The 27713-nt window shown below is 44.8% G+C and overlaps 1 protein-coding gene across 1 annotated transcript; it reads left to right on the top strand.

Moving 5' to 3' along the window:
- Positions 1 to 1526: 1526 nt before the first annotated feature.
- RAB39A (RAB39A, member RAS oncogene family) lies at positions 1527 to 27399 on the top strand. Its single transcript, XM_047692959.1, has 2 exons — positions 1527 to 1898; positions 24878 to 27399. The coding sequence occupies exons 1-2, from the start codon at positions 1672 to 1674 to the stop codon at positions 25302 to 25304; spliced, it is 654 nt and encodes a 217-aa protein (XP_047548915.1). The 5' UTR covers positions 1527 to 1671; the 3' UTR covers positions 25305 to 27399.
- Positions 27400 to 27713: the final 314 nt, after the last annotated feature.

Genomic DNA, 27713 nt, shown 5'->3' on the forward strand with positions numbered 1-27713 from the left:
GGGATTGACTTATTTGTGTCAAACAACAAGATGTTCAGAGATGGTACAACAGATGCTCGATTCCATGAAGAACTCAAGCTCTTCCTCTCTCTTCTACCACCATCATTAGCATTTAGCCTTCATCGCTACAGTTACAAGATGATTGTTAAACCTTCTTGATAGGCAGGAAAAGCAAAAGAGAAAGAATGAAGGCCAGTATGGGTGCTGGACCCTTATCAGAAAAGTAAGACTTTACCAAAAGCCCTACTTAAGTCTCATTGGTCAGAATTCTATCACCTAGCCATCCTTACCTGGAGACTAGAAGAGAACTCTGGATAGAATGATGGGTCACCCAATTGGCTTTTTTTTTTTTTTTTTTAAGTGTTTACAGGCTGAGGAGTCCAAGCGATTGGAGGAGATCAGAGCTATGAATAGCATGACAAAAATATCAACTATAGGAAAAAAGTGCAAAGTCCTCTGGGTGACAGGGGATTAAATGCGATATTGAAAGCGACTTCTTTGTCTCCAAAACAAGAAAGGAAGTTAAGGATGAATAACAATAGTGCAGGTTTGGATGTGGGCATGAAAAAAGTGGAATTGTCAAAAGCTCTTATTTTGGCAAGAACACACTTTAAAACTGTTGTTAAGTTTTACACGCTAGACCCTGAATGCACTATTGCCCAGTTCTAAGAAGCGCACGAAGGACCAGTGAGATCGCATCGGAATTCAGGTGTGCTCCGTATCTGGCTCCCGGACCTGAGTCTGCGAGGCAGACACCCCTTCGCGGTCTTCCGATTTCCAGAACAGAGACCCAGAAGAATGGGAGCTTCCGTGAGCATCTCAACATTTAACTCTCCCCCATCCTGTCCTCCAGGCTGGAAGGCCCCCAGAGGATGGCGTGATCCCCGGCATTCTTCTCGCTCTTCTGTGGCTCTGAAAGCAGCGAGGCAGATACCCGGGGGCGGCAGGAGCCATGGCCAAAGCGCTTGCCGGAAGCATCCAGAACTTGCTCTGCAAATTCATTTCGATTCTGTTCTTCGCTCCTTCACCTTGAGCGCGTCGGAGGCGGCGCTGAGCAAGGCTACACTGCAGGACGCCGTCCGCTGGAACCTGCAGCAGTCCGGGAAGGGGCAGAGCTCCCAGGGCCGCTCCCGTCCACGGACGAACGCGCAGCAGCCGTGACCCCCGTTTCGGCCTCCGCGACTTGCAGGAGCCCACCCCGACACCGACAAGTCCACCCCCTCCCCCCGCAAGAAAACGATTCTCACTTTTCATTGGCTGACCCTGGCGGAGGGGAGCCCCTGCTTCATTTTTATTGGCGGCCGCTGCCGTCACGTCCTCTCGCCACACCCACCTACCCGGCGGCGCCCAGTGAGCGTTGTGGGAGAAAGATTTACCGAGGGCGGCGGCGGGAGTCGCGCGCAGACAGCCCGGGAGGTCCTCCCTCCCCGCCCCACTGCGCCGCGGCCCCCGCCCCGCCCCCTGGCCCGAGGCCCCGCCCCCGGCCGGCCGGGTCCCGCCCCTCTTTCCAGAGAGGGCGGGGACCAGGCGGCGGCCGCAGTCGCAGGAATATGCTGGAAGCCGGCGGGCGGACGCCCGGGCGGTGCTGAAGGGACAGTTCCTGCCGCCAAACTTGCCCCGCGGCGGCAGGGTGGGTGGGGCGGCCCCCGAGCCCGCGGGGGCACGTGAGCGATGGAGACCATCTGGATCTACCAGTTCCGCCTCATCGTGATCGGGGACTCCACGGTGGGCAAGTCGTGCCTCCTGCACCGCTTCACGCAGGGCCGCTTCCCCGGGCTGCGCTCCCCCGCCTGCGACCCCACGGTCGGCGTGGACTTCTTCTCCCGCCTGCTGGAGATCGAGCCGGGCAAGCGGATCAAGCTGCAGCTGTGGGACACGGCGGGGCAGGAGCGCTTCAGGTAGGGCCGCGGGGACCCCGGGGCACCCCGGACACCGCCCCCGCCCGGCTCGGAGGAGGCTCCGGCCCTTCCCTCTCGAAAGTGCAAACACTCCATCCTCGCTTCCCCTTTGCCCCTCCTCTTCCAGGGACGACTTCCTCCTCCGCAATTTCTCACTTCTTTCTTTGGCGCCCATTTCCTGCGCCTTTCCTTTCCCGCCCGAACCGGAGGGGGGGTCCCCAGTCGCGGACCCCCTCTTGCCCCGCGCTCTCTGCCCCTGCGGATGTTGGGATCCCCAACTCTTCGGCACCCCTTCCCCTGCCGCCTGCTCCCCAAACTCGGCGCCCTTCGCTGCGCACACCCTGACCGGGCCCCCCGCTTCCGAGCTCCCTTTCTGCACCCCGCTCTGTGCGGCCGGGGAGGACTGCAAAGTGGGGTTCCCACGTTGGTGATCGATCCCTCCGGCTCGACGGCGAGCGCCGCTCCAGCCCAGCCTGCCTGAGCTCACTGGGCACCGTACAGAGAGGGAGGGGGATGCGGTAATGGTTGGAACACCTCACAGCACTGAATGCGGTCATCAGAAATGCTGGGCCATGTGACCCGTGGGAATGTGTCTTAGGTAGCAGCTGGATGGAACATCGGGGACACAGGCACAGCGTGGTGGGGGGGGGGGGTCCTTGTTTTGTTTAGTAAGGGCTGAGTTGTCTTTAGAAGTTGGTCATCATTGGTGGTTTAGTGGAGAGGAGAGAGACACTGAGATTTTGTCACGAACTTTTCCTTTATGGTATTTATAATGGGTGCCTAACGTTCCAGGCTGCTAATACGTCAGAAAATGCGTTCTGAATAGAGAAAGAGGGGTCCAAATGAAGTCTTATTCTAATGTTCACCGAGACCCTGAAGGAACGATTTTGCAAAGACAACTCAGGTTACGCAAATAAAAATTAAATGTAATTTGTTCGCATTTCCTGGATGTTTAAGGCTGAACCGCATAATAAAGCATATTTTGAAGTTCTAGGAGTTGAGGACACTGTTTTTTTTTTAGAGGAAGGTAGGAAATTTGATATATTGTAATGTTTTGGATTGTGGTTTTTTGTTTTTGTTGTTTTTTTGTTTTTGTTTTTTTTTTAAGATTGCACTGTCACCTGTAACTCACTTAAGCAAGCATTTTGCAATCTTTAGCAAGTACTCTGCTTGTGAAACGCAGGAGTCCATGAGGGGACTTCCCAAATATGGCTTCCCCTCACCAGCCCCAGCCGGTCCCTTTCCAATGAGATCGGTCTCTTCTGTGATAGAGGATGTTCCAACTTTTAAAGTTCTGGCTTCCATTCCCAGCTACACGCCGATTCAGACAGATGATAAGTGAACCAGCTGCTTAGCTTCCTCAGACCTTAGTTCTCTCCTGTGTATGAAATGGAAAGATGGTAAGACCAGCCTTTCACAGAGATGTTAAAGCTTCCTGTTTGAATTAGAGTTCCATGAAGAATTTTGTTTTTCCTTTTTGGGAATCCTTTTTTTAGTTAAAATAAGGTTTCAGACATCTGATTCTTCATCTGTAAAATAGGGTCATTATGATTTCTTAAGATTCCTTCCAGTTTTACCATTTGTTTTTAAGATTTTTATTTATTGGGGCGCCTGGGTGGCTCAGTGGGTTGAAGCCTCTGCCTTCGGCTCAGGTCATGATCTCAGGGTCCTGGGATCCAGCCCTGCATCGGGCTCTCTGCTCAGCAGAGAGCCTGCTTCCTCCTCTCTGCCTGCCTCCCTGCATACTTGTGATCTCTGTCAAATAGATACATAAAAATTAAAAAAAAAATCTTTAAAAAATTTTTAAAAATTAAAAAATAAAGATTTTTATTTATTTATTTGACAGAAAACGGGAGAGGGAACACAAGCAGAGGGAGAAGCAGACTCCCCACTGAGCAGGGAGTCCCATGGGGGACTGTATCCCAGGACCCTGAGGTCAAGACCCAAGCTGAAGGCAGAGGCTTAACGACTGAGCTACCGACTGAGCTACCGAGGCACCCTCCAGTTTTACTTTTGTTAAGACTGATTGCAAATTCCTGTCCTTGGCATCTCAGTCAGAGATGAAACTTGAGATATTTTGTGGTCCAAAAAAAAAAAAAAAAGCATTTACTAATAGCTCTTGCTTTACCCTCTGAAATGAATATAATAAAAACATATTCTTTGTGCCTTAAGCTCCTAAAAACTAGTAAGTTGCAACTACAAGAAATGTAAGTAGTAAAATCTTACTGTATTTAATCATTTCCTAAAAAGTTGCCCCTCAACTTATTGACAAGATAGTTAAGGATAATTAATTTGTTAGAGTTTAAAATCCTTTCTGCTAAATAGATCATTGTTTTTAATGCCTTTGAGCACATGTAAATATTAATTCGTTGTATATACATTATTAAAACCAGACAGTACCTCTCCCATAATAATACAAGGACATTTAGGGAATGTTTACTGACAATGAGTCATGCTTTGTTTTGTCTGGCTCTTTACCAAAGATATATTCATAAATACATATGTATTTCAGTAGCTACCTCCAAATACTTGCTTTTCTGTTTAGCAGAATTTTTCACCATATAAAACAACCATTGTTAAATCATTCTGTATCTTTATCTAAGAAAACAGATACATTTTGAATAGTAAATACCCTACACATTTTATTTCATAGCAAGGTACTGGAGTTCATGAAGATATTAGCCATATCATATCATTAGGAATTCATGGGAAATTTTATATTTGAAGGTTTATTATTGATTGGCTACAAATTAGCAAAAAGGAATCTTTTTTTTTTTTTAAGATATTTATTTATTTGACAGATCACAAGTAGGCAGAGAGGCAGGCAGAGAGAGATGGGGAATTCCGCAGGCTCCCCGCTGAGTAGAGAGCCCGATGCGGGGCTCAATCCCAGGACCCCAAGACCACAACCTGAGCCAAAGGCAGAGGCTTCAACCCAGGGAGCCACTCAGGCACCCCAAAAAGGAATCTTCTTTAGATAACTCAGGGTGTAGCTTGAAAGCGTTAAGAAAACAGAACAAAATAATGAACTGATATTTATTGCCATACTTAGCCTTAGTTTTCTTCCCCCAGCTTGAGATATAATCGACACATAAAGCCTTAATTTTCAATGTTCAGATTAACACATGCTAGAAGACATAAATTACTTACAAAAATTAAGAACGAACAAAAACGGGCGCCTGGGTGGCTCAGTGGGTTAAAGCCTCTGCCTTCAGCTCAGGTCATTATCCCAGGGTCCTGGGATCAAGCCCCGTATCGGGCTCTCTCCTCGGCGGGGAGCCTGCTTCCTCCTCTCTCTCTGCCTGCCTCTCTGCCTACTTGTGATCTCTGTCTGTCAAATAAATTAAAAAAAAAAAAAAAACGAACAAAAAAATCAAAGCAAAAATGGGCTTACAAAAATAATATATGTGAATGTACCATAAGTTGTAATATTCTTATTGACACTGTGTTAATGACAATAAATGTCAAATTACTGTATTAAGGAGAGTCAAAATTACAGTCCCTTCATTAAAGATGAAAATGTATTTCTCATGTGTAAAAGTCTCAAGGTAACTGGTCTGTGTTGGTGGAGGGACTCTGCTCTGAGCCATCACTCGGGTACCATTCTTTTGAATTTTCTGCCAGCCCTAAGATATTATCATCTTTGTGAACACTGTGTTCTGGCACGAGGGACAGGGGAAGAAAAACCAAAACTTTAAATCAAACAATGTTCCTTTTTTTTTTTTTTTTTTAAAGTAGGCTCCATGCCTAATATGGGGCTTGAATTCACAACCCCACGATCAAGAGTTGCACACTCCAGCGACTGGGCCAGCCACCCAGGTGTCCCAGCAAGACTACCCAGGTCTCTTAAGCAAGTGAGACCGCTGTGGTACAGATCACTTCAGCTCTAAGTTCGCTGAGAAGTTAGTTACAAGACCACATTTAGGCTGAGCCACCATGTATGTGCCCGTGAAGAAGGGAAGGTGGGTCTGGCATTGTGGGTTTTGCAGGGAAACTAGCAAACACCACTTTCCAATTTTAATCATCACAGTGGACAAAGTTTAGCAGGAAAGGAGGCAAGACTATCCTATAACACAGTGTTAATGAAGATAAATATTAGAAGGTGCTAGAAATGTGGAAAGCGTCAACTATAAGGATAAAAATGTTGAACTTCCCATGGAAAGCGCTTAAAGCAATATGAAAATAAAACGAGATAAATAGCTATGTTGGCTTGTGGGGATAGGAAATTTCACAGCTTCAATCCAGATTTTGCTTTTTATTTCTTGTTGTCTGATCTTTGGGGTGTTATGGTTACAGCGAGTGATTATAAAGCTAGCTGTAAAGAGAATAGGATGCTCCTGGTAGAGTGCTTCTCAGAGTGTGTCCTGTTGAACAGTTATCCCTTGTGATTCTTTTTTAACAAGGAATTCTGTGCCCAGGTAAATTTGGGAATCCCTGTACTCCATGTACCACTCTCTTAGAAACTGATATCAAAGGCTCCCAGAAGTCATGCATCAAAGAAGCCCGTTTAACTTTGATTAAACCATCATGTCTCAAATTTTATTTTTTAAATGTAAAAATTTACGCTAACTCGTGTTCGAAGGAGTGTAACCCCAGAGAGGCTCCACTGATGAGCTCCTGTAGTCACATCCTTGGAGCAGAACCCCTGAACTTCTTTTTTTTTTTTTTTTTAAGATTTTATTTATTTGTCAGAGAGAGAGGGAGAGAGAGCGAGCACAGGCAGACAGAATGGCAGGCAGAGGCAGAGGGAGAAGCAGGCTCCCTGCCGAGCAAGGAGCCCAATGCGGGACTCGATCCCAGGACGCTGGGATCATGACCTGAGCCGAAGGCAGCTGCCCAACCAACTGAGCCACCCAGGCGTCCCGAACCCCTGAACTTCTGAGGTGTAGAGCGATGGCCGACCTTCCAATGTTCCTTTACCAGCTAATTAGCAAAGGGCATTAAGTAGCCAGTGCTGCTGAGGGATAGCCCTGCCCTTCACTGGCCCCCAGCTTCTGCGGTTGGTCTCTACCTAACCCACGGAATGTTCTGAGCCTCGCCCCGCCCTCCATGGTGCCTTGTCTCTTTTTCTGTAGCACCTCTTCTCTGGATCTTTCTCTTCCTGTCGTGTCCTACCTCTCCTTCGGCGGCTTATTTTTCCGCTACCCCCTCCTGTCTGTCCCCTCTCCCTTTTCCTCCCACCCTCTTTCTCTCTCCTTCCTTCTCACCGCAGTGTGTCTCTTACTCTCATTTCATTTTCTCTGTCCCGCTGGCTCCCTTGCATCTCTGCTGCCTCCCTCCCTTTAAAATCCGCCTGTGAATAATGTTTAAATGTGGCTTAATTTGCCTCTGAAACCAATAATACATGATATGTTAATTCTTGAATTTAAATTTTAAAAAGATAAAAAAAATTAAAGTGGCTTAACTTACGTTCTTTGTTTTTAATTTTTTTTAAGATTTTATTAATTTATTTGACAGAGATCACAAGTACGTAGAGAGGCAGGCGGGGGTGGGGGTGGGGTGGAGCAGGCTCCCCGCTGAGCTCAGCCCCATGCAGGGCTCCATCCCAGGACCCTGAGATCATGACCTGAGCCGAAGGCAGAGGCTTAACCCACTGAGCCACCCAGGCGCCCCTTAAGAGAACGTTTTGAATGCCCAAACTAAATTGCTTCGTTTTTGTTTTTGATTCCTTCCCTCTTGATTGCAGTTCATAGTCTTCAAGAGAAAAAGATTTTCCAATCCTGGATCGGTGGGTTCATAACGGCATGTGTCACAGAGCGGAAGTTGTCCGCAATTAAGTGCCATAGTCATCACAGTCTCCTGTCAGTCCAGGTTTTTAGAAACAGTAAAAGCGATGCTCTATTTGTGTTGAGTCATCAGATAAAATAATGTCTTGGTTAAAATTATTTGTGCTGTAGGGGTGCCTGGGTGGCTCAGATCATGATCCTGGGATCCTGGGGTGGGGCCCTGCATGGGGCTGTCTGCTTAGCAGGGATCCTGCTTCTGCCCCTCCCCCTCCCTCTGCCCCTCCCCCTCCCTTTGCCAGCCGGGCGCTTATGCTCACTCCCACTCTCAAATAAATAAATCTTTTTTTTTTTTTTAAGATTTTTTTTTTTTTTATTTGACAGAGAGAGATCACAAGTAGACAGAGAGGCAGGCAGAGAGAGAGAGAGAGGGAAGCAGGCTTCTTGCCGAGCAGAGAGCCCGATGTGGGACTCGATCCCAGGACCCTGAGATCATGACCTGAGCCGAAGGCAGCGGCTTAACCCACTGAGCCACCCAGGCGCCCCATAAATAAATCTTTTTTAAAAAAATTAAAAATAAAAGTAAATGAAAATTGCTACCCCACACACTCCACCTGACTTATCACAAAACATCTCATTAGGGTAAAAACCACTGTTTTCTGAAAGGAATGTAATAAATGTACTATGACTATGTAATAAAATACTGGTCTAACCTTCAAGAGTCCCAGAAAAACATGAAGCAAAGGTCAAAGTATGTTCTAAATTTATAAGTATATTTCTAGTTTAAGCTGTAAAAGAGTTTCGAAATACAGGTGAGCCGTTCTGTATATATATAAGCCGTTCTGTATATATTATTTTAGTTTGGCTTAAAATCTTAACAGTGTTCTCTTGAACATTCTGAAATGTAGTAAAGTTTTTCTGTTTTTCTTCCTATGGTAGCGATTTAGAAACGACTTGCTAAGTCCAATAACTGCTTTACTGGCGGCAAGTCTTTAAGATCATCAGCTGGTATCAATAGCAAGGGTATAAAGAAGCCATCAAAATACCTCAGTGCCAACAAAATACTGAGGTGAAGGGGCAGAGACTTCTTTTTTAAAGATTTTATTTATTTTATTTTATTATTATTTTTTATTAGCACGTAATGTATTATTTGTTTCAGGGGTACAGGTCTGGGATTCATCAGTCTTACACAATTCACAGCGCTCACCATAGCATATACCCTCCCCATTGTCCATCACCCTGCTACCCCATTCCTTCCACCTCCCTCCACTCCAGCAATTCTCAGTTTGTTTCCTGAGACCAAGAGTCTCTTAAAGTTTGTCTCCCTCTCTGGTTTCATCGTGTTTCATTTTTTCCTTTCTTACCCTAGGATCCTCTGCCTTGTTTCTTAAATACCATCTATCAGTGAGATTGAATGATGATTGTCTTTCTCTGATTGACTTATTTTGCTTAGCATAATACCCTCCAGTTCCATCCACATCGTTGCAAATGGCAAGATTTTGGGGGTTTTTTTTTGATGGCTGCATAGTATTCCATTGTGTATATATACCATATCTTCTTTATCCATTCATGTGTTGATGGACATCTAGGTTCTTTCCATAGTTTGGCTATTGTGGACATTGCTGCTATAAACATTTGGGTGCACGTGCCCCTTTGGATCACTACATTTGCATCTTTAGGGTAAATACCCAGTAGTGTGATTGCTAGATCATAGGGTAGCTCTATTTTCAACTTTTTGAGGAACCTCCATGTTGTTTTCCAGAGCGGCTGCACCAGCAAGGGAGCTGAGACTCTCTTAGGCTTGTTTCCATGTCACTTATGTGGTGAGTGAGTTGGAAGTCATGTGGGAAATGTCTTGTCATAGCCATGCTCAGAGCCATGCTCAGAATGTCACCAGTGAGTTTTCTTGGCAAAATGCGATCTTTCTCTATGCCTGTTTTTTTTTATTCATTTATTTATTTTTTAGTTATCTCTACACCCAGTGTGGGGCTCGAACTCACAGCCCCTGAGACCAAGAGCTGCACATCCTTTCAACGTGGCCAGCCAGGAGCCTTATTAATATTTTTTTTTCTAATTTTTATATGATTGGGTATGGTTTCTTTTTAAATTATCTTGCTGTACTAAGAATGTTAAAAGTGGTTTTCCTTCTGATTTTTAAGTCTTTGTAAATATATTTCCTTTTTGTAGGACTTACTGGGCTACAACCTCACGCAAGGCTTAGGGACAACCTTAATAACAGATTCCTGCATCAGAAATACAAGAGAACGGTGTGGGACCCAAACTGCACCCTCCCTGAGAAACGATTGAGAAAGCATACTCCAGACAGGAGTTAGATGATATTAAGAACTTACTGGCGTGATGAAGAAAAGATTATAATTTTTAAAATTCTAGATATTGCCACTTGTTTTCCTTCAATGTAGCATTTTGCAGAGTGACGTTAATAGGTGTAATTTGAGAAGAGGTTTCCTTGATCAAATAATTTGGGAAATGTTGGGCTGTTGCAGGATTTCTCAGAGTTTCTAATCTACAGATATAGTAATACATATTGTGAATCCCCAAGGTAGATGTGGTGTTTCCCTAACCCAGAGTCCTTTTACACAGAGCGTTTTATTTTATTTTTTTTTTTAAGATTTTTATTTGTTTGTCAGAGAGAAAGAGAGAAAGCAAGCACCAGGAGGGGGAGCGGCAGGCAGAGGGAGAAGTAGGCTCCCCACTGAGCAGGGAGCCCGAGGTGGGACTCGATCTCTGGACCCTGAAATTATGGCCTGAGCTGAAGGCAAACACTTAACCGACTGAGCACCCAGGCGCCTCTACGCAGAGCAGTTTAGGAACTGGTAGGTCAGCAGGTAGCTGGAGCACTTTAGGAGACAACACTTCAAAAAAAGAAAAAAAAGTATGGGCAATTCCTTAAATTTTAGGAATATATTGAGAATCTCTCCCGGTTTCTTTTTTCATGTGATTCTCCATGTCCCTTTTTGCTGGTTCTCCTGGGTATGATGTCATCCAATTTCCCCTTTAAAACTCTTGATGTTTTAGGAAAAATCCAGTACCCCTTCAGAGTCCCCCGGTTTGTGTCCCCTCAGTCAAAAATAAGAGGTGATCTTCCTGACTTCTTGCCCTTTGTCACACTTTCACTCAGATCACATGGGACCTTCGGCATTTGTTTTAAACACAGAACCTCCCAGTAGTAATCACTAGAGAAACTGGAAGAAAGGTAAAGGAGCAAATGGATGAAACTTCTTAATTTCAGATTGTTTAGGTACGAAAGAGCTACCATAGAAAGGCTGTGGGAAAGGGAATGTCAATGACACAGATAGGAGGTCAAATTGAAGACTGATTTGATAGAATAGATGGATAGACTGTGAAAAGAGGAACTACGAGTGAGAGAGAAGATGCTGTTAGCTGTATAGCAGACAACCATCAGCAGCAAAGAAAATCAGTGAGAAAGGAGGCCGGGGGACAGACACGTGAAAGAAGCCACAGAGGGGCCCCTAGGGGCTCAGCTGGTTAAGCATCTGCCTTGGGTTCAGGTCATGATCTCAGGGTCCTGGGATCGAGCCCCGCATCAGGCTCCACGCTCAACAGGGAGTCTGGTTCTCCTCTGCTCCCCCTGCTCATGTTCTGTCTCTCCCAAATAAGTAAATAAATAAATAAATAAATAAATAAAATCTTAAAAAAAAAAAAAGTTGCAGTGGTCAGCCACACTGTGGTCTGCATACTGGCCATACAGTCATTAAATGACTGTAGCCGCAGGACCGGGGGAGAACAGACGGGGGATCTGCTAACAGCAGACTCAGTTGTTAATAATACAATTAATGTCCAGAACGGCTTTGACTTGCCCCAGAGGTTATAGCTCCTGGGTGGTTTGCTCAAAGACCCTGTTCTCTTAAGTGTGTATTCCGAGCTCTTTCTGCTGCACCAGGCCTCCTGTCATGATGGAAAAAACTTTTACTGCACACTGTGAAGTTTCTGTCCTGAAAAGTACTCTGTGGGCACACAGCCACCTTACCCCGACCCCCATCTTCTCTATACTGGCGTTAGTTACTTGCTCCACCCAAACCGTAATTTTACTGCTGTGTTCAGAAAACAGGGGGGAAGTAGCTTTGCACACAGTAGCAGTACTGATCACTGGCAGCAGACAGCCGTGGCTGCACGGACCCTTCCCCCACCCCCATGCAGTGCTCCGTGACTGCACTGCTGCACTCAGCGGCAGGAATGAGCCAGTTGCTGCTGTGGACAAGCCTGTATGATGTGCCCCCCTCGTTAGACAAGGAGAGGCTTCGGGTCCCGCCCAGAGCTAGCTACCAGCAAATGCTGGCCCTGGTGTCCTCTGATTTCATAAGTGCCACAAAGTAGCTTTCCAGTCCTTCAGTGCTGTCCCCTTTTGTCCTGGAGAAGTTGAAATCAACCACGATTATTTCCTTGTGGAAATCCAGGCACTGAGTCAGCTTAACTGTTTGTCCAGCACTAGATCTAATAACAAATAGAAACATAAGTAGGAGGGGGGTGTCTGGGTGGCTCAGTCAGTTAAGCGTCCCACTCTTGGTTACAGCTTAGGTCAAGATCTTGGGTCATGGGATCAAGCCCCACACAGGGCTCTGCGCTCAGGAGAAGTCAGCTTGAGATTCTCTCTCTCTCTCTCTCTCTCTCTCTCTCAAATGAATAAATAGAATTTTTTCTAAAAATCAGTAAGCTATAGTCTCACTTTCAAGGTCCATGCTGTCCCTCGACAGTACAGACTATACTGCTGGAGCGAAGAGACTGCCCAAATCTGGCTCCTTAAATTTTGCAGGGCTTTTTGCTCCTCCCGTAATAAAGTGGACGATCAGGGTGGCTCTGCCTCAGGACCAGCTTCCAGGATTCTTCAGCCTTCGCTGTTTCCCAGTGAGCTGGAAGAAGGGGGAGGAAGCCAACTGCAAATGGTTTCTCCAAGGGGTTGGATGGCAGACTGCACACACTGCTTCTTCTGTCCCATTAATCTGGATTTCGTGACGTGACCATAGCGGACTGCAAGAGAGCTGGAGAACACAGTCTCTCCCAAAACTTAGGAGTTCTGCCAGGAAAGGAAGACAGGAAGAACACAGCTTGGGGGATAGTTGTCTTTCTCCGTGAGTTGTAGCTAGAAAGAGAATAATCAAATTTTTGCAATAAGGGCTGATAAGTATGAAAGTAAGTTCCAGCGGCAGAACAAAGGGAGGCATCATCCTCCATACCTCGGGCGAGGGCTCATTTCAAAGGATGGATCCCAAAGAGGCTGGTCCTTGATCCTCAGTCGTGAAGGATGCATGAGTAGAGGGAGAAGTAACAAATGGACCAACTACAGTCGATAAAGAAGTGGCTTCCAGTAGTGATAGCAAATGGAACACCTGTATCCATTCTAGCCTTTTTTCCCTGAGCTCTCACTAAATGAGGATAGCTTTCTTTTAGAACCATAAACCCTCAGACAAGGAGAGTTAGGTAAGGAGACAACAGCACCAAAGTTTTGGAAGCAGGAAAGCAGGTGGAGGGCTGGTCAGTGAATTAGCAGATTCAAGAAAACGGGCTTCTAAGCAGCGGAAGGACAAAAGCTAACAACCAACCCAGTATATTCCAGTATACTCCATCGAAACTCCAGATACTTATGGAAGTAAGAGTGCAAAAATAAGAATCATTGATTGCCAGTCTGGTTAAGAAAGTTTGGGTTCTCACATCCCTACCACCATCCCACACACCAGGTAACATCCTCTCCCCCATCCCCAACATTGGCAAAAACTGGAAATTTATCCTTAGGAAAGTTAAGTCTTCAGTTGGAAGAACCAGGTAGAGTTGAAGTCAGGCTGGCTTATTAAAAGTAAGGGCGTTTAGTGAATGCGTGCTTGTCGGATGCTAATATAGTCTAGTTCTCTCCCCCCTCCCCTGCTCAGCTCCCAGAACGCCGTCAGCCAGTTCCCCCCACCTTCAAACATTGGTGAAACCATTTCTGTTCTGAAAGATCTGACCAGCCCCAAAGAAGAAACGTAAGATACCAACTTGAGAGATCCTGCAACTAAGTGATCCAGCCTCATTTTCTGGCCATGGGGCTTTTGGTCTCAGTGCAAGATTGCAAGAAATGTTAGGGGGGCCCCTGGGTGGCTCAGTCGGTTAAGCTTCTGCCTTCGGCTCAGGTCATGATCCCAGACTGGGATCAAGTCCTGCATCGGGCTCCCTGCTCAGCAGGGAGCCTGCTTCTCCCTCTCCCTCTGTTGCTCCCCTGCTTATGTGCACTCTCTCTTTCTGTCAAATAAATAAATAAAATCTTAAAAAAAAAAATCAGCCCAGATTCTTTATCATTCTTCCCATTCATATGAGAGGGGCTTGTTACTACAGCAAGCCTGGTCTATCTTTACAAATACACGGGATAATTATAAGCCTAGAAAAGGTTGTGCAGGAAAGAAGAAGTCACATTTATTTCAGGGCTTGGCAATGAAAAAAATGCCTGTGATCAGAATAACACAAATGCCAAGAACGGATCTGCCTAAAATTATGATGTCATGATACTGGCTGTTGGGGACTGGGGGAAAGTAAGGATGTGTGGTAAGTGCGCATGTCACTTTGATGAAAACACGAGCTTAAGAAAAAGGAGGGGCACCTGGGGGGGCTCAGTCGGTGGAGCCACTGACTCTTGGTTTTGGCTCAGGTCGTGATCTCAGTTGTGGGTTTGAGCCCCGCATCAGGCTCTGTGCTCAGGGGGACTCTGCTTCTCTCTGTCTCCCTCACTCTTCTCCCCACCGCCATCCGTGTGTGTGAGTGAGCGCTCTCTCTTGCTCAATCTCAAATAAATAAGTAAAATCTTTTTCAGAAAAAGAGGGAAAAGAACATGAACATAATCTGTTCAAATGCCTTGAAAATGAAAGCCACATAACTTCAGAAACAGAATGAAGTGAGAAAAGGCTACACATCAGTTATAATTCCGCAATGTGGGGAGATACACAAAAGCACGTGAGACAGAGCAGCGCAGAGAAGGTGTGGAAACAGATATAAGTCACAAAAATGGTGGGAGAATAATAACCCAAGAAAAACTATTCTTTTTTTTTTTTTAAGATTTTATTTATTTATTTGACACAGAGAGAGAGAGATCACAAGTAGGCAGAGAGGCAGGCGGGCAGGCTCCCTGCTGAGCAGAGAGCCCAATGTGGGGCTCGATCCTAGGACCCTGAGCCAAAGTCAGAGGCTTAACCCACTGAGCCACCCAGGCGCCCCGAAAAACTATTCTTTAGTTGTGATAGATTACATAATGCTCTGTGTTATATGGAACATAAAGTAATCATGAGAAGATGGTCATTGTCTTATTTTTATTTGGCAGAAGAATGCCAGAAAGTGTTGGAAGTGCGTGCTGAAGTCTTTTATACGTTTTCTGGTAACACACCGAGTAGAAAATAAGCATCCCTTCATTATCACCTTGCAGACAGTTAGCGAAGCTAGAAACAAACCGTTCCCATTCATTTCCAAATAAACTCTTCCAATTTTCACACATAACTTGTTCTACTTTCCAGAAACCACTGGAAAGTACAATTTGAATCACTACCAACTGTAAAAGAGCAGTTCTTGAGAAAATGTGGATGACTTCACCTATATGCTTATAAGTATATGCAGTTATTCAGCCCATTTCTCTCCTTTTGGCTTCGCAAATCCCTGCTGTATAAATAGCAAAAGGAGAAAAGCTTTTTGGTATTTCTCTGTTCTTCCTTTTGCTCTGCATTTGCATGCTGCCTTGGCACAGTCTGACAGTAGGAACTTACTCGGCTGTGGATGTGTTCCTTTGCAAATACTGCTAGGACTGCTCGTGCCCAGTTCTGTGGTAGACACTGGGGAGACAGCAGTCCAGAAAAACCGACAGCAATCTTTGCTTTCGTGAAACTCATCTGCTAGTGGAGGAGTCAGTCTCTAACCACAAAAGCTGGAAAACTACATAGGGTGTCGGCGTTAAGTGCTGTGGAGTAAACTAGAAGGTAAGAGGTGAATAGAGCATTCTAGGAGCTGGAAAGACCTCACTGTCATCGAGTGAGGATCTGTCAAAGAAGGAAAACAGAAGGTAAGGTGGTCGTGGGAATTACATATAGTCAGAGAGAGACTGTCGCTCGTTAGGTGTTGTCAGTAATGCAGATAGCTTCTGCAACCACAGACTTGATCTTTTGTGCAGAGACCCTGGGAGTACACAAAGAAAAAGAGTTTTAACGTTTGCATGTATAAAGAAGGATATCCTAAGTCCTGAGCTCCACGGTTCAGAATCTCAGGGCAGAGAAGGGCTGGTAGCCTCAGTGATAATAAAAGGAGAGGAGAAACTTGTGTTTTCGTCTCTTAAAGGCTGTCCTAAGAGCCTGAATCACAAAGCCAAGTGATTTTGCCAAGTGAAACAGGTAAATACAGTATCAACACAGTGACTGTTTCCAGAAGGGCAGTGGGAACGTGATGTCACGGTAGAAGGCACGCACGAGGCTAAGGCACTCGTAGACTGCTTATGGCAGTAGCCTTTGGCATCAAAGTCCGTCTATCCTCTAAATGCCTACTACAACTGGCAAAGCCACAAGAAGGGCATTTCCAGGATGGAACATCTGGTTTATTTTACTTTTTTATTTATTTTTTTCAGTATTCCTAGATTCATTGTTTACGCACCACACCCAGTGCTCCATGCAGTCCCTGCGCTCCTTAATACCCACCGCCAGGCTCACCTATCCCCCCACCCTGGTTTGTTTTCCCTAAGTAAGTCAGCAAGTGCTCTGTACCTTGTCGCTTTTTTAAGACGCCTGTGCACATCCAACAAAATTCATATTAATAGCATAAAAGGTTTAGATAATCTGGCTACTTTCAGATAAAATTTTATATTAAGTAATTATAATAGAAATAATTGTGTGCATTCCAGGACCTATAGACTTTTGTCCTTCATATGACAGCAGCATCTTGTTCTCCGTTTCCTCCAGGAAACTAGATAACTGTTTTAATTTGAGATATTTACATTTTTTAGAATCTCAGTCTCACATGTCATGTGGGTCAAAAAAATTCCAGATTCCCTGAGGCTCTTCATTCACACAGGATTGCATCGCTCCTATATTAAGTACTTTGTTGTAACGTCAGCAACCCCCAGTGCTGTCAATATCACTTGTCTACATAGTGTTTTAGGAAAAAGAAAATTAAGAGGAAAATTAACATAAAATAGTTGGCCATTTTTCTTTTCTGAAGCAAAAATAATGCAAGAATCAACCTTGCAGGGGCACCTGGCCGGCTCAGTCAGTTAAACGTCTGCCTTTGGCTCGGATCATGGTCTCAGGGTCCTGGGCTCGAGCCCCGCATCGGGCTCCCTGCTCCATGAGGAGTCTGCTTCTCCCTCTCTGATTCCCCCGGCTTGTGCTCTCTTGCTCTCTCTGTCTCTCAAATGGATAAATAAAATCTTAAAAAAAAAAAAAAAGAAGAAGAAGAAAAGAAAAAGGAATGGTTGAAAGAAAATGTGGTATAGACATAATTGAATAGTATTCAGCCATTAAAAAAAAGGAAATTCCGTCATAGGCGACAACATAGGTGAATCTTGAGGACGTTATGCTAAGTGAAAATAGCCAGTTACAGGACAAATACGGCATGATTCTGCATCTGTGAGGCATCTACGGTGATCAGATGCATGGAACCAGAAAGAAGAGTGGTTCCCAGGGGCTGGGGGAAGGGAGAAGGAAGTGAGTTGCAGTTCGCTGGGTATGAAGTTTCGGTCATGCAAGATGAGAAAGTTCTAGAGATGTGGTGTACAGTATTGTGCTTACACTTTAAAACAAGAGATGGACCTCTTCTATTTTTATCAATTTCAAAAAAAGAACGAGTTTTGGCCTCATGTGCATGTGGAAGGTTATAAAACGTTTGTGACTTTGTTTTGTCATTGTTCTCTTGCAAAATACATGTGGACTCTGTCTTTCTGGTCTTTGGTTGCCAGCCCCAAAATGGGCTTGAGGAAATCTAAATCTTCACGAGACGGAAGTTTCTGGAAGCATGTCTGAGGCACAGAGACTTGACTGGAAGCTGAAAGGGCCAGGCTTGGAATGAATCAGAAGATCCCAGGAGTTCTGGGCAACGAGAACCAAAGGAGGCCAGGGTGGTCCTCACCCTGCTGTCGTCCTCTGTCACCTGGCAGCTCACTGCCGTAAGAAGCCCCAAATGACCAGCCAGCAGTCTCAGCTAATGCTGTAGAAGCATCCCAGCATTCTCTTGTGAAAGCATTTCTCCCTGGGATACTAAAACCCTGACGTCAGCAGAGTTAGGAGTCACGGGGATTAGAAGCAACAAAAAATTGTAGTGACTCATTAAGTGTAATTGTGAAAGGCCCCGTCATCCGACTTCCACCCTTTGTCTCCCAAACCACAGCCTCTGTTTATGAGGAAAACCACCTCATACTCTGTCCCTCGCGCGTTTAAAACACATACATTCCGAATCCTGCTGGAATCTTCCAAGCTTTTACCTCCTGAACGTAGGTGTAACTGAGTCTTTTTTTTTTTTTAAAGATTTTATTTATTATTTATTTTGACAGAGAGCGATCACAAGTAGACAGAGAGGCAGGCAGGCGGAGAGAGAGAGAGAGAGAGAGGGAAGCAGGCTCCCTGTCGAGCAGAGAGCCCGATGCGGGACTCGATCCCAGGACCCTGAGATCATGACCCGAGCCGAAGGCAGCGGCTTAACCCACTGAGCCACCCAGGCGCCCCAGGTGTAACTGAGTCTTAACCCATTCCCCAGATTTGCAGGGCCAGATGCCTCCAGATGACAGTGACACGGTAAGATCAATGAATCCCACGGCATCTGCCCATTTCCCTGTCTCTACCTCTGCTAAGTGACATCTTTGGTCTGTAGCACAGTGTGGGATGCCACATCCATGTGTAAGGGATTCTGTGAACTTACAGGATGCTGTAAGGGGGTGCTGGCATGGTTTGAGTCCAGATTCCGTTTCTGTTACAGTGGGGACGCCTCAGTGTCCCCTCCATGATGATCACCCCAGAGAAACATACCATATCCAGAGTGTCAGTAGCTGCTGAAAAATTGACTTCTGACCAGTGACAGTCCAGGCAAGAGAAAGTCTTTGTCGAGCCCCATCACTGCCTCCATCTCTGTGCCCTGATCACTTTGAGTCTAAACTGGGGTGAAAATACGGACTGATAATGACATGACAGAATATTTTGTTTCAGCGGTTATCAGGAACGCTCCCCAGAGGGGAGTGGGAGTGAGGATTCGCATAGAAATACCCGCATTCAGAGGCTCCAGACCCGTTAGGATACCTTGCGCCCAGCCCCACACCCTTAGCCTCTGCTTATGAATTGGTGTGGATCCTCACCTACCTCTTCCCATCTCCTTCTCTGGAAAAAGTACCACAAGACGGCCACAGATGGGAGGGGCTGTCTTTTCCACGAAACTTCAAGTCCGCTGTTGAGTGGGGCTGACTGGGGCCGGCACGCCGCCCAGAGGCATCTGTAAGGCAGACGTGAGCGTTCTCCCCTTTTAGTTTTAGGGAAATCCCGCTAAGGCCACAGGTTGAGAGGGTCCTGCAAAAGCCGGTGTGGACTTACTAGGACTTACTCTAGGACTCACGGCTTCTGCTTGGTGACCATGTTCCAGCCTACTGAAACAGGACCCCCAGCTCCAGGGAGCACTCAGATTACACCCTCGCCTGGCGTTCCAGGCAGTTAGTGTCTGTTCAAGCCGGGTTGTAAGTCAAGAACTAGTTCTCAAAAGCATAATGACTCTTGACAAAGAGAGCAGAACTTTATTCCAAAATGCCACTCCTGTAATCGCCCGGTGGAACCTTCCCCAGGCTTGACAGAGCATCCCAGTCGGCTGTGGAAACTTCTGACAGGTGCCATCAGATCTGATGGACCATGGGCCATGCAGCCAAGCTCCGTGTGTTGTACCTTGGGCCATTGAAGGGACTTCTCTTGCTTTCCGCCCTATTAAGCTGATAGCCTTTTGGGTCTCCAACTTAATGGGTCAGAGAAGTACCTTCAAATATTATACAAGGTCCCCCCCGATCCAAAAAAGCCCACCAAGTCTTAAGCTTTTTTTCTTCTTGGTAGCAGGCATGAGATGCACAGTTCATCTTTGGAGAGGTTTTGACACCATTCCTCAGATTTCGCCCAAGAAACTTCACAGAAATTACTGACTGCTGTATTTTCGTGGGATTTATACTTGGGATGGATCTACCTGTCTATATTTAATTTATCCGCTCTTCTCTAGCCACTGACGTGCTCATAGAATCTCAGTGACCTTGGTATGAGAATAGAGCACACTGCTAATAGCTCTCAATATTGGGCACCTTTCTTTTTTTTTGCACTGCTGTTATCTCTTTCCCTCAAACGTCCTCATTCTCTCTGCCACTTCTCCCATTTCTCCAGTGGCCGTGTTCCTGGCTTTACCAGATCCACCACTTACCTCCTCACTAAGAATGGGCGCCAGGCACTTGAGAATCACTGGATATTCGGGGATGTGGCACCTGCTTACCTTTCACAATTAGCAAACCAATATCCCGAACTCAGAAAGTGGAAGGAGGTGGAGAAGGGTGGTATGCAAGAATTACTAACTTGAACACGGTTAATTCTGCCTTCCAACCTGAGAAATAGACTGACCAAGTGACCGTCATTTTTCCTTCAATGGAGGTATCCAATAAGAGGAGCGAAGTGTTCCTCCAGTTCTCTTTTGTAGGGAGAAAGGTTGAAAGGGAAATCCTATTCCTTCCTATAGTAGAAGTCTAAGTGTGAGAGAAGGGGGAGAAGAGTTTCTCCTGATACCAGCCCTGTTCCTTGGCGGTGTTGAATGTCTACTTGGGATTGGTTATAATTAATTCATGGAGACACCGGCCTGCCTGGTTGAGTGATTTTCCCAGAAACATTCAGCCACATGCTGGACTGCTCCAGATATGAATTTTCCCTGATGAGTGTAGCCGTGGGGGAGGAGCTTGGAAATTTAGGTATTTCCAAGAGACCAATAATAGTGATGTCTCACAGAACAACGAAAGAGGTAAAAATAGGAGGGTATTAATGTAATGGGTAGAGAGTAACAGAGTTACTCAGTAGATTACAAATGTGGATACAGTTTTAAAATTGTCACTGAACATGGGCTGCAGAGTGTGAGATTTTGATCAAAAGTAGGCCCTAAGGGGCGCCTGGGTGGCTCAGTGGGTTAAGCCTCTGCCTTCGGCTCAGGTCATGATCCCAGGGTGCTGGGATAGAGCCCCCATCCGGCTCTCTGCTCAGCGGGGAGCCTGCTTCCTCCTCTCTCTCTGCCTGCCTCTCTGCCTACTTGTGATCTCTCTCTCTATCCAATAAATAAATAAAATCTTAAAAAAAAAAAAGTAGGCCGTAAATCCACAGGTTTGGATGTAGTGAATTTCTGATAATGAAAACGAAGTAGATGAGAAAGGAAGAATGGGGGGGTGGTTCTTTAGAAACAAGGAGAGGAAGTCGAGTAGCAGAGGTGACAGCAGACAACCCATCCAGTGACAGGAGCAGAATGACAGGAATTGAGATGGAAAGCAAAGCAAAGCACTAATGTCTTCAGCACCTGGAGAATGACCACGCACTTGGCTGATGACAACAGATGACAGAGCCAGATAGCATATGCCTCAGAGGAGCAGAGAAGTTGTGGATTTTTGGGGTTTTTCTTTCTGGTTTTGTTTTGTTCTGTTTTTTTTGTTTGTTTGTTTTGTTTTGTTTTTGTTTTTGTTTTATGACATGGGCTGGAGAGAATTAATCTGGAAGTGGCATTGGGGAAGCAGAAACCATCTCCTCCAGATCCTATAGAAAGAGCAACTCAGTCATGCTGCAGGGAATCAGGAAATGAAATTACATACAGCAGGTGTCAGTAAAGGCAAGGAGAAGGGGAAAACATTCTGCCAGGAGACAAGTCTTTGAATATGGGATAGCAGTCACTCATAATGTAGCTTTCAGGTGTATAAGACCCAGTAGGTTTCTTTAATACTCAACAAACTGGGGTGCCAGCCTTGGGGCTCAATCCCGGGACCCTGGGATCATGACCTGAGCCAAAGGCAGACACTCAGCCGACTGAGCCACCTAGGCACCCCAAAAATAAAATCTTAAAAAAAAGATCAGATCTTCCACTTGGGAGGGACAAGGGTCTGCTGAGTACTTGTATCCCTGAAGCTGTCCCCCATGATTCACCTTCCCCATTATACCAGCATTGTGCTGGATTCAGCAGGTGCCATATCCCCTTCCCAGTTTTGCCAGAGGGTAACCTCATAACTCTTAATTTTTCTCGGAACACACCTGAGACCAGATTGGAATCCATTCCTTTTTCTCTCCCTTCATTCTCTTCTTTCCTTCCTTCCATTTCCCCCTCCCCTAATATTTTTTTCCCTTTCTTTAAATCATCCATTCATTCAGTGAGACTTTCAAAGCCCAGAAGGAAATAGTTAAAGTAACCCACAGCAAGATGTTGTTGCCTACAGAGAACTGCTACTTTCATCAACTCTGCAATTCTTTGTAGGGAGGCCGACCTACATAGTTCTTCTATATCACTTGTGAGAACTTCTGGAGACCTCACTGTGACCCAAGAAAGCAGGTCCAAAGAAAGATAGTTGCTCCTCATCTCCCTTCTGTAAGACCTGCCTTTCAAGTTCTGGTTTTCGGTCTATAGGCCTGGCTCTTCCCCTTAATAACTGACAGCAGGATTGCCCAGTTTTAGGGGAGACCTGTCCCCCCGGGGACAGCCATCGGGCTCTCTGCTCAGCGGGGAGCCTGCTTCCTCCTCTCTCTCTCTGTCTCTGCCTGTCTCTCTGCCTACTTGTGATCTCTGTCTGTCAAATAAATAAATAAAATCTTTAAAAAAATAAAAAAATAAAATAAAAAATAAAAAAATTTAAAAATGACAGATGTCATATTGAGACCATTTATTCCAACTAATCATTAATAAGGGCTGTTTTATACTGTACATGGTATCTATTTTGCTATAATGTCATGCTATAGAATAACTTGCCAGCTGTATTCCCAATGTGTTTGCAAAATTAAATACAAAGGGCTAGAAAACATGGCATTTCCCACGGTGTAAGACATGCCTCTGCCTAATACAAAAGCAGTTCAGCTGCTTTTGTAGTTTTGTGTTCAACCACAAAAGTATGTCTTTATAAATTAAACTAATGGTAGATTAAATAGGGGGGATAAAAGTAATGCAGACTTGGTGATGGGTAAATTAAAGCTTTGGGTCCAATAATGTAGCCTTAATTATGTTTCTTTTAAGGCCCTGCACGCCTGCCTAAATTCACACGTATAAAGATAACTAGCAAAACAGTAACAAGTTATCCTTCAATTTTTTTTTTTTAAGTTCAGCAACTTAAATGAACTACATTTGAAGCCTGCCAAAGTTGGTGGGAGATTTTTTTCTTATTGTCAGTGGCTGTGTAGTGCAGTAGTCCTTGAGAATCTCTCTACTAAGAATTCTGAAGAGGGGGCACCTGGATGGCCCAGTCAGTTAAACGTCCCATTCTTGATTTCGGTTGAGGTCGTGATCTCAGGGTTATGAGATCGAGCCCCATGTCAGGGGAGTCTGCTGGGGATTCTCTCCCACTCCTTCTGCCCCTCTCCTGCTCTCTCGCCCACTCTCTCTCTCCAAAGTAAATTAAAAAAAAATAATAAAATAAAATCTGGGGCCCCTGGATAGCTCAGCCGGTTGAGTGTCTGCCTTCAGCTCAGGTCATGATCCCAGGCTCTTGGGATCGAGTCCCAAGTTGGGCTCCTTGCTCAGTGGGGAGTCTGCTTCTCCCTCTGCCTCTGCCTGTGGCTCCTCCTGCTTGTACACGCTCTCTGTCAAATAAATAGATAAAATCTTAAAAAAAAAAAAAAGAGAGAATCCTGAGGAGAAGCAGGGAAGCAAACGAAAGGGAAAGAAAAAAGAGGTGAAGTACTTTCTTCACACTCCCACAACAAATGGTGTTTGGGGTATTGGGTCACTGAACTGAGCTGTGATTTCAGCAGTAAGGGTAATAAAGGTACAGAAGAGATGGGAGAGAGTACCGGTTGCCCTGCGGACCCCCCACAAAGATCTTTGGGGGTCAGATGAACTTCATTAAGGATCATCTCAATGTTCAAGATCGTTGACTGCTCAGAAACAGACACAGACCATCTTTGCTTAATACAACACTTAACACTTTTCCTCCCCATTAAGATTAATCAGTCCAGTATAACAAATATTAAGTGACATCCGTCATTTGCCAGGCAGTATGATTGTTGGATACTTGAGAAAAGATGACCCTCAAGAGCCTTGAGTTGAGTGGGAGACATACCAGCCAATCCAATCAGCACATGGTGAAAACGGATATAATCATAATGGCAATATGCCAGAGGCTCAGTGGAGTTAGAAGATTGCCTAAGAGAGGTGGAGAACAGATACCAGGAACAGGGAAGGCTTCTCATATATATGATTTTTGAACTTGTGCTTGAAGGAGAAATAGGAGTTATCTAGGCAGAAAAGGGTAGAAGACATTCTAGGTGGAAAAAATAACATGTAAAGGCAAGAAATAGAAGAAAGAATATGGCCTTGCCACCTTGCCTCATGGTTCGATCAGGAAATAAACAGCACATTTGAAGGGTTAACTAAAAGTTTAATGAAGTGGGAAATGACCATGTCTGGAAGTATGGACAAGGTGAAGGACGTCAGCAAAGGATGGGGAGGCATTCGGAGTTAGCAATGACGAGAAACCATTCACCACCTGGCCAAAAGAGACAGGAAGGAGAATGGGATTTCCCGAACCCAGTGGAACCCATTAGAAAGGTGCTTCCCGTTGGGAGCCATGACCAGAAACAGGAACACAGCTGGTCCTCAGCCATGGTCTGGCTGAGACAAAGAGAAGAGTGGACACCCAACCTCTTTCCTCTGGTCTCCAGCTGGTGCTTCCATGGGCTGGACCTCACTGCAACTGGGCAACTTCACCCAATCTTTCTATATCCCTATTTTTAATCCCAGTAATATAATAATGACTCTTAGCAGATACTTGAACATAAAAACGAATCATTGTAAGTGCAAGATGACAGACGATGTAAGTCCTTTTGTCCGTTTAAGAATAACCACACTTCAATGTTCTGTCCTTGGATGAAACCAGCTCGCCTGTTAGTTTCAGAGCATTTTTGTCCACTTAAGACACTTCCTGTTTGATTTCTAAGTTCGGGTTAAGTCACATTGAGCTACCTTCACCTTTTATTACGGTGCTACATTGGAAGGGGAGAAGCAGAACGTGTCCTTTGACAACCCGTTTTTCTCCTTATTTTCCAGATCGATAACACGATCTTACTACCGCAACTCAGTTGGTGGGTTTTTGGTGTTTGACATCACCAACAGACGATCTTTCGAACACGTGAAAGATTGGCTGGAGGAGGCAAAAATGCACGTGCAGCCGTTTCGGATTGTGTTTCTGCTGGTGGGGCACAAGTGTGACTTGGCTTCACGACGTCAGGTGACGAGGGAAGAAGCCGAAAACCTGTCCGCAGACTGTGGTATGAAGTATATAGAAACCTCCGCCAAAGACGCCACAAATGTCGAGGAATCCTTCACCATCTTGACGAGAGACATTTATGAGCTTATTAAAAGGGGGGAAATTTGTATTCAGGATGGCTGGGAAGGGGTTAAAAGTGGTTTTGTTCCAAATACTGTGCATTCTTCCGAGGAGGCAGTGAAGCCCAGAAAAGAGTGCTTCTGCTGACTTCAGACCAGCCAAAGAACGGCGGTGGAGAGACTGGGGGTCATCTCGGGATAAGCACCAACATCACGGTCACGAGAAAGATTCCCGCCCGCCTCCACCCTCCTTTGGAAGGTATTTAATTCAGATTGCTATGCTTCCCTGCTACACTACCACACTGGGTATTTTGCTCAGTTATCAGGCAAAGCAGACAACTTTTTCTTGAAACTTGAGCATCTACAGAATTACTCCCATTCCCACATCGTTAGCGTATAGCTCACTTTAATGTCCACGTATATCCATATTACTCATTTTTCTTGACAATTAGAAATGAGTGTTTTGGGGGTATACAGTCCGACCGGGAAGATTGTATCAGGCCTTGCATTCTCATGAGTTAATTTGTTGATATGGAATAGTAAAGTGGATTTCAGCGTGCACTGTTGGCTTACAAAGTAAACAATCTCAGACGTGTCATCAGCTGGGACTAAAATAACACTTCCTTGTATAAGGTGCCGCGTTTTTAACCATTCTGTGAAATGTTTATCCTCCCTTAATTTGCCTGAACATAACAAAATAAGTTTTATACTCTTTTTTGTTCTCTTATTTACTGCTCCTCATAATCTTATGTTTTATAAAGATATCTAAGGATCCAAGCAGAATATTTTATTGCAAATATTTATAAAAATAAAACGAAGGACCGTTCATCAGCTTATGTTTTAATGTTATAGTATATTGTCCTTGTTTAGATAAGAAAAACAAATTTATTTATGTACAGGCATTTTCAAAGAAAGTAAATGCAACTTGCCATGAACTATTGTTAAAACTATTGATATAAGTAAATATGGAAGGTTTTTAGAGATCGCTTTGCTGTCCACATAAGTTTCTGAATTTCCCTATTTCTGGTACAAGATAATTATACAAAATATTTCTGGACAAAGAAGATTGGTTAGATTGTTTGCTATATTTAGCATTCAGATTGCATTTCAGTAAAATTAAAGATAAAATAATGAGTTAGGGCTGCAAAATGACTTCTGAGTTTTCTAATTTTTAATTTATTGATTAAATTCTCCTCCTGAAGGGACATTGTGATCACAAACTCATATTTTATAACCTACATTTCCATTCTCTTAACCATCCCTCATCACAGAGGGGCACCAAATGCAGCCCCCTTCCTGAAATCATGGTTTTACTGTTAAAATAGTATCTCCATTTGTTTGAAAACCAAAGTGATATGATGGAAAGAATATTTAACGAAAAACCAGAAAACCTGGGTCCTAAACTTGCCGTTTCTGTACCAGTACTTGGGCATGAGTGAGTCGCTTAACCTCACTGCATGTCAGTGCTCTCCACTGTAAAATGAGGCTAATAAGCCCATTTGTTTTGCTTCATGGGATTATTTTGAGAATCAAGTGCATTGTGTGAATAGCTCCATAAAGAAAAAGCATTTTGCAAAGATGAGCCTGGTATCAGCTGCTCCTGAGCATACTATTATTATATGTACAACGGTTGAGAATTTTGTTTTCTCATGTTCTTTCCTTTCGTCCCCACATTCTGCAGAGGGAGCAGAAGAAGGTGCATGCTTTTGTGGACCTGGGGGGGCCTCTCTTGGTTTCGTGTATGCCCTCCGCCCTCTTGCTCTGAAACTCCGCTCCTCCACTGTGGAAATAATAGGGAGGGAAATCCCAGGAGACTTAATTCAATCAGAAGTCATGTTTGAATGTGGGTTTTGTGCATCTTTGAAGTAGGTATTTAATTTAAATACTTGCACATTTTCTAGGTTTGTGGAAGTATTTCTAGTAGTGCTTATGGAAAGAAGAATATAAATTATAACATCACTGTAATATCGTGAGGAGTTCTATTGCCAACATTTTCTTGATATCCTTGTATTAATTTCACTCGAGGGAGTTCAAACTGTAATTGATCAGATGAGAAGAGCTGTCCCCCAAACCTGAAGTCATCTATTTTCACTGCGACAGTTGTAAATCTCGGAAACTGAGTATCTAGCAACAATTTAAAGTACAGGGCCCCTGTGCCTACTTGTAAAGCTAAACTATAAAATATGACTTAACTTTCTTTTTTTTTTTTTTTAAAGATTTATTTATTTGCCAGAGAGAGATCACAAGTAGGCAGAGAGGCAGGCAGAGAGAGAGGAGGAAGCAGGCTCCTTGCCTAGCAGAGAGCCCGATGCGGGTCTCGATCCCAGAACCCTGGGATCATGACCTGAGCTGAAGGCAGAGGCTTTAACCCACTGAGCCACCCAGGCACCCATGACTTAACTTTCAGTGGATGCCCTTTATAAGACTAACATTAGGGTAAGACTAATAATCAGCCTAGAGGGTACGATGTTTTCCAAGATTTAGAATAGAACCACAGAGTCAGAAGAAACAAATGGAAGTGCAGGGGCCCCCAAAATTGATACTTCACCAAGGTCAC

The sequence above is a fragment of the Lutra lutra genome, chromosome 10 (genome assembly GCF_902655055.1).
Source record: "Lutra lutra chromosome 10, mLutLut1.2, whole genome shotgun sequence".
Classification (NCBI taxonomy): domain Eukaryota; kingdom Metazoa; phylum Chordata; class Mammalia; order Carnivora; family Mustelidae; genus Lutra; species Lutra lutra.